This window comes from Crocuta crocuta, unplaced genomic scaffold (genome assembly GCF_008692635.1).
Source record: "Crocuta crocuta isolate KB4526 unplaced genomic scaffold, BGI_CrCroc_1.0 scaffold7, whole genome shotgun sequence".
NCBI classification, from domain to species: Eukaryota; Metazoa; Chordata; class Mammalia; order Carnivora; family Hyaenidae; genus Crocuta; species Crocuta crocuta.
This window is the reverse complement of record NW_027531904.1, coordinates 11,759,598-11,770,815: the sequence shown is the minus strand read 5'-3', so window position 1 is coordinate 11,770,815 and position 11,218 is coordinate 11,759,598. Positions and strand designations below refer to the sequence as shown.

Genomic DNA, 11,218 nt, shown 5'->3' with positions numbered 1-11,218 from the left:
CAGCCTCTGCAGGATTTGCAAAGCTGTCTGGTCTCTTTAGCATACACTTCCAGCCTCATCTCCGGTCATTAATCATCTTCCCCTGACCAGCTCTGCTCTAGCTCTGCTCAGCTACGCTTTCCATAAATATGGGAAGCTGTCCCCTGCCAGGCCTTCACGGCCTCACCACAGTTCATGGCCACCGGGGGTCGAGCACGTGTCCACATTAGCAAGTGCTTGATTACAGCCCTGCCTGGCCTCCAAACTGCACATTAACAACCGAGAACATGTCTTACTCAGCCACAAATCGCCATCACCTAAAATTACCAGGAACATGGTAAATAGGAACAGAAATGAACCTACTTTCCTATTTATTTCACAATGTGGAGTATTTTTGCACTGCTAAAACAAATACTTTCATGGAGCTTTCAAAGTGCTAGACTTCAGAAATTTGAGTCTCGCTTATTTTCTGATTAAGAAAAACACCAGAAGTCAACTTATAGAGAGGACACATTTTCCCTCACATGATTTATTTTTAAAAGCATGATTTGTAACTGACCCAAACGGGATAAACTCAATTATTTTAAACCTTTAGCTCACTGGTTTTCTACTTATTCCTATCAAGATGCCCTGCATTGGTCGTGCCCGTGAGAAAGAGCCCATGTTCAGATGAGGGTTGCTATGCTACATTCGGGATGCATCAGGCAACGCGCTGGAAACCAGAAAGTCCTAAGGCCAAAGCTAAAAATATGGCAGAGCAGAGGGAGAGAGGGGGCTGGGTGAGATCCTTGATGCAGGGAAAAATCAGTAAGGGCGGCCCCCACCTTTTACTTTTCCCCCAGCATGAAATTACTTCAACAAAAGGGTGCATATGTTGAGATTTTTCTGTCGTTAGGATAAAGTTCTGAAAACTTACTCCGGACACAGTGGTAAAATAGGCTAGGCTCTCGTCCCCTACAGCCTCCGCAGTGGTCACAACTATAGGAAGTGTTGGAGGGGTGGTCAGAATATAGAAAACCCCAGAGCTCTACTGCGCTGGATGGAAAAGGGGTGTATCTTAGGGTGCTGGACTGAACTCCAGCCTATCAGGGGCCACCGTTCATTCATCAATACTTATTCGAAGCCTCACATGTGCCCACTTCTGCTCCAGGTACTGAAACATAGCTGCTGAAGCCCCTGCTCTGGAAGTGAGCATTCCAGCGGGGCAGACGGACAGCGAGTGGTCGAGCCAGACGGTGAGCAGGGCTTGGGGACACTCAGCAGGGTGAGGGAGGACTGCGTGGGGGGGCTGCTCCTGCCCCTAACACAGCCCAAGACCCAAGAGAGGACACTCGAACACGAGGGAGGGAGCGGGCTACGCGGCATTCCCAGGGAAGAGTATTCTCAAGGCAGAGGGACTGGCAAGTACAAAGGCCCTGGGGTGGTCTCTCAGGAACAGCCAGAGCGTGAGGAGGGCACACTGGTGGAGAAGGCAGCAGTGGGGCTGACCCCAGTGTGGCCACTGTGGCACTTTGAGCAGAGCAGGGGCAGCGTGGCTGCTGTCCTGAGAACTGAGGGACGGGAAGGAAATGGAGGCAGACCAGTCCCACGGCTGGGGTAGCAGGGCCCCTGCAGCGCAAAGCGTCTGTGTCCGCACAGCAGGCCACCTACCTGGGTCTGTGCACGACAGGCCTGAAAGGGTCGATTTACGACGCTTAAGCCGATCTGTATCAGATTCTGCATTTGCACGCTTGCTGGTGACCCCAACCCCCCCAGCAGTCGCTGCGGACATGCAGTGATTTGAATGGTCTGATGTGCACGTTCCCAGCTGAGAACAAACGAGGAGCCACTCTCCCTCCGAGTCTCGGCTCTCACACCGTTAAGTGTTCTTCTTTAGCTCTATTTTGTGCCGCATTTTTCACATCTTTGTGCTGCTGGCGAGTGTGCTTTCTGAAATGCCCCTACGCAGAGTGCTGAAGCGCTGGCTAGCATAAGGGTTATGCCTTAGAGGAAATGCACTAGACAAGCTGCATTTAAGTGTGTTACAGCTGCTGGCCCTGAGCTCAAGATAAAGGAGTCACCAATATGGATTAAGAGGTCTTTAAACAGAAACACGTAAAACAAAGTTCTGTATCGATTGGTTGATGAAAGTGTTGTGGCCAGAGACTCACAGGCACCTACCGTGGGATTTCCTCAGGAGCCTCGGTTCAGTACTGGCTAACTCAGTGCCCATAATGAAATTCTAGAACAAAGCTACTATGAATAATGGCAACCAACTGTATAAATTAGAGTAAAAGGAAACCTATGGGCGCCTGGGGGTTTCAGTTGGTCAGGCATCAATTCCATTTCAGCTCAGGTCATCTTCTCCTGTTTCATGGGACGGAGCCCCACAACGGGCTCAGCGCTGACCACACGGAGCCTGCTTGGGATTCTCTGTTCCTCTCTCTGCTCCTCCCCCACTCGCACATGATCTCTAAAAACAAAAAAGGAAATTTAGACTTAAAAAGCACCACGTTGGGGCACCTGGGTGGCTCAGTCGGTTAAGTGCCGACTTCGGCTCAGGTCATGATTTCGCAGTTCGTGAGTTTGAGGCCCGCGCCAGGCTCTGTGCTGACAGCTCAGAGCCTGGAGCCTGCTTCAGATTCTGTGTCTCCCTCTCTCTGCCCCTTTCCTTCTCATGCTCTGTTTCGGTCTCTCTCTCTCTCTCTCAAATATAAATAAACATAAAAAAAGAAAATGTACCATGTTGGGGCACCTGGGTGGCTCAGTCAGTTTGCCCAACTCTTGGTTTCTGCTCAGGTCATAATCTTATGGTTCATGAGTGCAAGCCCTGGATTGGGCTCTCTGCTGACAGTGGAGTCTGCTTTGGATCCTCGGTCTCCCTCTCTGCCCCTCCTCCACTCATATTGTCTCTCAAAATAATAAACATTATAAAACACACACACACACACAAAGGGGGGGGTTGAAGAAAATACCTTAGCACACGAGGTTAGCATGCACAGAACACCCTGATATGGCTTAACATCCTTAAGAGCACTTGGGAGAGATGAGGCTGAGTCTACATCTGATTGGTGACAGGCGAGATGGGGAAGCAATGGCTCAGTGCGCGGTTCTCATCCCCGGCAGAAGCCGCAGGGGATGGGGTATGTAAAGAACTGCTATCAGGGTCCCACCCAGAGGCTGGTTCCATGGATATGGAGTACAGCCTGGGCACAGCAGACAGAAAAGCTCTCCCAGTGATTCTCAAACTTTAGTACACGCAGAAACACACACAGTTGGTTAAAACTGACTCCTGGGCTCTATTCTAAGATTTTTACTCAGTAGACCTGGGATGGGATGCCAGGATTTGGCATTTCTAGGCAATTCCCAGGTGGTGCTGACACGGTCCACACACGGACATTTTACACAGCACTGCACTATAGCTCTTCCGTCAGAGGACTTTATCATTAACAACAGCAAAACTCGGCAATGAGAATCCCTTCTGTCAAATCTCAACTGTTCTCTTCGGTTTCACTTTTCCTCTGCGGCCTTAATTTCTCCTGCACAAGCCTTCCATGTGGCCTGGACAGCCTGCCTGCTGCAGGGTCCTGGGTGTCCCCTTCTCACGCGTGCACACCAACCTGGCCCCAGGCTCCTCCTCAGCCCCACCCCCGGGGAGGAGGCAGGGTCCAGCAGGAGCCGGGCGCCCCCCTCTGTGAACGGAGGGCTGACGGACAGGCCTGCTGAGCACCTGGAGTGGCAAAAAGCCAGAGCGCAAACCTCGTAGATAAGAGGAAGGGTGAACTGAACATCGTGTATCTCAGGGGCACAGGAGCGAGGTCTGAACGGGACACACACGGGCTTCACAGGTGCGGTTTCTGAAGCTGCTCAGTAGGAACCCAGGGTTTCCTTTAATTATGCCTCTCATACTTCGTTAACTATTTATGCTTGTGTGTGTGCGCGCGCACGCGCGCAGTTTTAAGCCCAGGATGACTACCCATCACAGCACAGGCTGGCAACTGCAAGGGGAGGAAGGTGACTCTTGCATCGCTGGATCTTACTCTGTCGGAGGCCAAGAGCAGGACGGTTCTACTCTGCTGAAGTCGGGCTGCAGGCTCTGCAAACAGCAGGGGACAGCTAAGGAAACCCTGAGTGCGCGGTCCCTCCTTGCCCCGTATGGACTCTACAGGCTATCACGTGTGCATCTCACTAGAAGCACCTGCACGAGCCACCGCGGTACACCCCACTCACGATCCCTGGCCCTTCCGCGTTTACTGCTACAGAGAATTTCTTCCTTCACCATTTCCAGCCTTTTCAAGTTTTATTCCCCAAAACAAGGGTGGAGGGGTTGGGGCGTCCATGAAGAGTAGGCGTCAATACAAGACTCAAGTGGACAGACAGCTGGTGCCGTCCTGGTCTCCTACACACAAGCCGGCGCGAGTCAGAGCTTTCCCAGGGTGGGAAGGGCAGCACGACACTGAAACAGCCCCAGGTGAGTGACGAAACCCACGGTCCTTCCTTCTATTTATCCTTTTCTTTCTGTTCTTTTTCTTTCTTCTCGCGCTCAGCTTTCGCTTCTTCTTCTTCGTGGTTTTTGATCAACTGCTCCACCTCTTTCTGTTTGAGGACTCTGATGACCGTCTTCCCGTTCTCTCTTGTTAGGGTGGCAATTTCCACTAGAAGTGAGCACACGCGCTTGTGTTACAGGCGGGTACACTCGGCAAACACACTCAGCAGGCCCAGCTCTTCCCTGGAGCCGAGGCTCCCCACTCTCCATGCTGTTTGCTGCGCACGATTCGCAGCTACTCTGACAGCAAAAAATACCTTCCGTCTTACAAAGCTCCTACCAACACCTTTACTGAAGTGTCTCCCCCTGGCCTGCCCCTAGCGTGACAACCAGACGGAACTTGTGGAGGAGCAGCCAGAATCTCTAACCAGCAACCACACTCATGTTTCATGTCAAAACTAAGACATGAAATGCAGCTTCCATGACCACAGATAAGAAAAGTAAACTGATACCAAAGAAGGCATTTTTTGAGCAGAGGAAATAGAGTGCTACCTCCTTGAAATTACACAGAAGTAGACAAAAAGGGGACAGTCTGCAAGTAAACTGCATATTCTAAGGAACAGCAGGAGCTCAATTATACTCAGCAGAATCTACACATTAATTTACCATAGTTTTTGAAAAACATTATTTAGAAATAGTTTTAGATGATTACATAATTTAAACTGAATAAAGTATTTAAAATTGCAAACGTGGCATCACGTGAGAGATCAGGAGACTCAAAAGAGCACAGGATACCACAACTCCTGCAAATGTCTTCCCTCGGATAAAGCTTAAGATAAATATGTAGCACATAATCACATGCATGTTCTTTATCATATGTACACACACAGATACCATCATCAAGAAGCTGATAAGACAATTATTAACTAAGAGTAGCACAACTCAGATCTCCAACTATGAACACTGAGAACATACAGGCTCAAGTCCTTAGGCTCACAATGTACTGTGGGACTAAGGCCCCACAACTTACCGGTGTCGACCTTGCTCAAGTCACTTAACTTCACTAAGCCCTAGTGTCCTCACCTAGGACAAAGGTATAAAGCCACCCAATTCATAAGGTTGCGGCTTCAATGAACTCTGACAAGGTGGCCCGCTCAATTGCTTCTCTTACACAAGTGAACCAATCAGAGGGGTGGGCATCCATTACCTTTTTCAGCAGAGAGTTTACTCACATCCATGGTCTTATTTAGGACTTTGATAGCTAAAGCAAGCGCTGACTTCAAAGTCATTTCTCCTTCTTTGTAGTCTTGTTTTAACATTGACACAGCTGCCTATAAAACATAAAGGAGAATCAACAAAAATTTTTCTTTAAATTTTTTTTAAAGTTTATTTTTGAGAGCAAAATAGAGACAGCATGGGCAGGGGAGAGTCAGAGAGAGAGGGAGACACAGAATCTGAAGCGGCTCCAGGCTCTGAGCTGTCAGCACAGAGCCTGACGTGGGGCTCGAACCCACGAACCGTGAGATCATGACCTGAGCCGAAGTTGGATGCTTAACCGACTGAGCCACCCAGGTGCCCCATAAATTCTTGCATTTTTTAGGAATATGGATTGTTCAGAATACTAATGGCTGAACTATTACGGGCATTATAACCAATACAGACAACCTCAGAGGCAGGGAGGGCCAACCTGGAACAAGAGAAGGGGCTGTTGAAGCGGGGTCTTTAACCAGAACTCCCTGGACTTCCAAGGGACTTGTGAGAGAATTCAAAGGGTCTGAGAACCAGGATGTGAAAAAAATTACATCTTATTTTCACAACCTCTAACTGAAAATGAGCATTTCCAGGCATCTGGGTGGCTCAGTTGGTTAAGCATCTGATTCCCGATTTTGATTCGGGTCTTGATCTCACAATCTGAGACGGAGCCCCACGCTGGGCTCCTTGCTGACAGCACAGACCCTGCTTGGGGTTCTCTCTCCTCGCCTCCCTATCTGTGCTTCCCCCATATGTGCTCTCTCTCTCTCTCAAAATAAATAAATATACTTAAGAAAGAAAACTACCATTTCCTTTCATTATAAACGTAGACAATAAGTCCCGTAGTATTAGTAGTACCTGTGACTTCATTACCAATGGAAATTGAAGGTATTTTCCTATCATATTAAGGTTGTGACAGCTATTTTAAAATAGATTATATCACTGCTACTTCAAAATTATGGTGGTTATTACATCATCTGCTAGACTTTACAGCAACACAAAAATACTCACAGCACTATTATTTCCAATGCACGTGGCTTTCCATCCTCCGTAATTCCCACTGGGGTCACTCTGGTAGAGCTGAAAGCCATAGTGCTTATCCCAGCCGATGTAAAGCAAGGACACACCAAAGGGACGTTTTCCTTGAAGAGCACCAACAAAGAGCATCTAGATCAGTATCACTGCTGCTACCTGAGCCCAGGGAATGGGCCTAGGCCCTGCTCTGGGAAGTGAGGCGTTCATCAACTGCTTTGTGTTCTGAACACCACAGATAAGCTCCATCCAAAATTCCACTTTCGTTGCCAGGATTTGGACGCAGCCAAGAAAGGGAATAAAGACACAGAGGACCAGTGCTGAATTTCATTATTACGTAAAAAGCAATTTGTTTCCAGATTTGAAAATGGCATTATAGCCTTCCAATGGTCTATTAATAAAACATATAACAATCTACATAGTGAAAACCAATTAGTTCATGAAGCAGGGATGTATTATGAAAAAGGTTTTATTTCACTTTCAATTTCTTTTTACGATCTCAAAAAGGCCATTACTCATAAAATGGTTAACTTTTTGGAATACAACTTTGAAAAATTTCAGTACCTCCAAACTGTGTATAAGCTTGTTTGATGTCACACAGTGCTGTGACCAGCTGCTCACAAGGAATGGGCTCCTGATACTGTAACAAGTACCTAGGGTAAAGAAATTGGCAAGTTAACAGTTTTCCCTAAAACAAAGATGCCCTCTAAGCAAAATACCCTCTGGAAAGAAATCTGTGCCACAAGGACATTAACAGTCACGTGGAATCTGAAGCGGGGAGGAGAGCATGACAGCATCCTCATATCCTTAAAGCACGTAACTTTTTACACCTTTGCTTTAAAAATTTTGTGATGTTCAATTAATAGATTTTTTTTTAAAGACTTTGATCTTTGCAAACATGAATTCTCCTTAGAAACATCGAGACTAATTTACATACCATCAATTACGCTACTTATGACCATACCTCTGCGCAATGAGCCTCAGTTCATTAGTCAGAACATTAGCGTCAGAAGTTATGCCTGCCACACTGCAAGCCATGTCCCTTGAAGAAAAGAAAGACATTGATGTGTGAGCAGGGAAATGTCTGGGAGGGGTATTTACAAGTACTGAGAAGTGGAAGTTCTATTAGAAATTCACCATGCTAGCTGCACGGCCACTATACCCTCAAACAAAACCGCATACGTTTCATCTTTGTAAATTCTCAACATGTTGTGTCATTCAACATAAAAAATAAGTACACCCTTAAAGTTTTCTACAGATGTAGTTTACCATCACCACTCCGTGAACAGGGCAAGAGAGTAACACTAAGAACCCAGAGTAAATCCCAAGAAGACGCATCCACAAACACAACAAAGGTTTGTCCAGACAGAAGACAGGCTATTGAACCTCCTAGGCCTGGCTTGATGGAGGTGTAGGTGAGGGGACCCGCGGGAAGGGAAGCCTAGGAAACCCAGAGCTATGCCCACACTGGGGGTGCACTTCCTTTCTCTGTCCCCATTCCCTGAGGTCTGCCTTGACTCTCCTACACCCTCGGTCATGCCGGGCAAACCTGCAGACAGTGACTCTGTGAAGGGAGAACACTCCTTCGATGAGCATATCAGAAAGGCCTGGCACCAGCGATCACCTGGCCCATTAGTGAAGGGAGGGTCTGTTCTCTGCCAACTGGAAACCCTGCACACCCAAGTGTACCGGAAACTCACTAAGTGTGCAGGGCTTGGCTAAACTGTTCCCAGACCTCCAGGAGGGCTGACGTTTGGTAAAAGTCTTGTGATTCAGTCATTCTGAACGCTTTGAGGGTCTGCTGTAAGCCAGACACTCTGCTAGTTTGCTTAGATTTAAATTATTCACTCAACTGCCATAACCACTGTAGTGGGCTGAGACCCAGAAAAGTTAAACATCAGTGCAGGGTCACAGAGCTTTTAATTTAACCCAAATTTGGGGTGCATGGGTGGCTCAGTTGGTTAAGTGTCCAACTTTGGCTCATGATCTCACTGTTTGTGGGTTCAAGCCCCACATCAGGCTCTGTGCTGACAGCCTGGAGCCTGCTTCGGATTCTATGTCTCCCTCTCCTCTCTCTGCCCTTTCCCCACTCTCGCTGTCTCTCTCTCAAGTAAACAAACATTAAAAAAAAAGAATAATAAATAAATTAACCAATTAACCCAATTTGTGTAACTACCCAGCCTGTGCTCTTAATCACTGTACAATGTGGTTTCTCCACTAAGGGCTTGGCCCTGCATTTAAAAAGAATACCACAGTGCTTGCTTCGGCAGCACATATACTAAAATTGGAACGATACAGAGAAGATTAGCATGGCCCCTGAGCAAGGATGACACGCAAATTTGTGAAGCGTTCCATATTTTTCNAAAAGATTTTTCATGGAGATGAATCTGGGGAAGGTTTTTAATGGGAGAATTTTAATTTTGTTCTTGGCCACTTTACGCAGTTTCAAATGAACGAACTATTTACTTCTAATTAAATAAAACGATAAACTCTTCTGCAAAAAAAAAAAAAAGAATACCACAACACCCTGGGCCCCAAGGTGGTTTTAAACAAGGTGAGTCAAAAGCAAAAATCCTCAAAGGTGAAAACGGTTCAATTTTACGTCACATGGAACAGCCTCCCAAAATATGTGCAATGTCATTTATGTGATAAAGAGAGACATTTTACATTCCCTTCCCGAAGATCGCACTCACTCATTCAGTTTGTAAATTTTTTCAGAGAAAAAGACTTCGTCCAGGAGCTTGTGGATGTTGCGCCTCTCGGCAGCAAGGAGAACACCATCATTGGCTAAAATTCCCAAGCAGGTGCCTGCATGTCCAATAGCTTCCATGGCATACTCAACCTGGTACAAGCGACCTACGAGACACAGGCAGTGAGCAGCGGAGCAACCCCGGCAGCTGCACACCAGAGCCCTGCCGTGACCCCTCCACGAGGCACGGAGCTGACTTGGTGACCATAATCAACCCAAAGCACAGGAAGGACAAACAACTTAGCAACGATTAAAAAAAAGTTTGTAGGGGGGACGCCTGGGTGGCTAANCCTACTGTAGAAATTACTTAAATAATAAAATTAAAAAAAAAAAAAACAACAGTCTGTAGATTTTTTTCCTCTCCTTTAGGTCAAACTCTTTAAAGACATTTTTTTATTTGAGATAGATTTCCATTTTACCTTCCGGAGAGAATATAGTGGTCCGGGAGTCATATCTTCGAGACTGCAAAGGAAAAACATACAACTGACTCCTACCGGCCAAAAGTAAGCCAATCCCTGCAAGCCCACAAATCATCTTTATGGAACGGATGCTGGCAGGCAAAGCTCAGCGATGGGAAGAAAGTGAGAAGGAAGAAGACACCACTCCAGCAATTTTTCCTTCCATTCCAGTTTTCTCATACAAGTCTACAGGTGCAAGCAGCAGGGTTTATCAGGCAACAGCTTACTGGCTTGTGTATTGACTCACCATGTTTTCTGAACTTTGTAAAATTCCTGTAAAAAAGAAAAAGTAAGATCATTATTAAAAATGAGGTTTACAATTTGAAAAGCACTTCGTGACTTAAAAAAAAATTGTGCTTTGTTCACTCCCTCCCGTCATCTAACATTTTCAGTGTACCGGGCACCATGCTAGATGCATACCAAATTCTGGAATATCAAAGAGGGCGAAACCAATCCCTTTCCTGAAGAGCTTACAGTCTGGTATTCAGGTGAGGGAAGCAAACAAACAACTATAAGGCAATGTGGAAACAGGTGCTGAGGGCAGAGTGGGAAGCAGGATGGGGAAAAAAATCAAGAAAGCATTCTTTGAGAAACAAATACAAAAAATGAACCCAAATTAGACAGACATGGGAGGCAGAAATAAGGCTGTGAACCATGAGGCCTAAAAGACTAAGGGAAGGGGGAAGGGAAAGGCAGTCCCAGCAGAGAGGAAAGTCTGCTCAAAGGGGACCCAGGTAGGACAGCTCCACGGGCAAGAGACAACTTGCTAAAGTTAAAAGGATCTGAAGAAGCTAGAGAGCTAAGTACACAGACGCACGCAGAGCCTTGAACGCCAAGGTAGGAAGCTGAGGCTTTCTCCAGTGAGAGTCCCAACTTAGGAGGTGGGGGCGGTAACCTTAGGTTCTCCACCACTATTCCTGCACAAGTAAACACTGACGCCCAGCGTGACACAGTGGAAGCGCCAAACTTCAGATTACAGAGCTCATTTTCCTAAATCCCGGAATAAGGGGACTCGAGGCGGCAAAATATGCTGGGCTCGAGTCCTGAAGGGTCCACGGGCCCGAGTAAACACTGTGAATTTTATCTCCCAAGCAATGGGCTCCCCTCAAAGACCGGGCTGACGGGCCACAGGCGCCGACTGGCACTTACAAGTATCGCGGTGGCCGAGCAACTGAGGGAAGGCGACCCGTTACGAGGCTGAGACAACAGCAGGTGAACGGGAAGGACGGCCCTGCGCACGGCCGTGCGGCGCGACCGCGACCCCGGCCCCGCCGTGCGCACTAG

General features: G+C 47.2%; 1 protein-coding gene and 1 non-coding gene across 2 annotated transcripts; one reads left to right on the top strand and one right to left on the bottom strand.

Annotated features, from left to right (window-relative positions):
- Positions 1 to 4,239: 4,239 nt before the first annotated feature.
- PSMA4 (proteasome 20S subunit alpha 4) lies at positions 4,240 to 10,236 on the bottom strand. The gene is made up of 8 exons (XM_077774357.1): positions 10,182 to 10,236; positions 9,896 to 9,938; positions 9,421 to 9,583; positions 7,692 to 7,769; positions 7,292 to 7,380; positions 6,707 to 6,837; positions 5,652 to 5,775; positions 4,240 to 4,613 (listed from the first exon to the last, which is right to left on the bottom strand). The coding sequence occupies exons 1-8, from the start codon at positions 10,182 to 10,184 to the stop codon at positions 4,459 to 4,461; spliced, it is 786 nt and encodes a 261-aa protein (XP_077630483.1). The 5' UTR covers positions 10,185 to 10,236; the 3' UTR covers positions 4,240 to 4,458.
- Positions 8,982 to 9,088, top strand: LOC144240176 (U6 spliceosomal RNA). The gene has a single exon (XR_013337637.1). It is a non-coding gene; the product is annotated as a U6 spliceosomal RNA (small nuclear RNA).
- Positions 10,237 to 11,218: the final 982 nt, after the last annotated feature.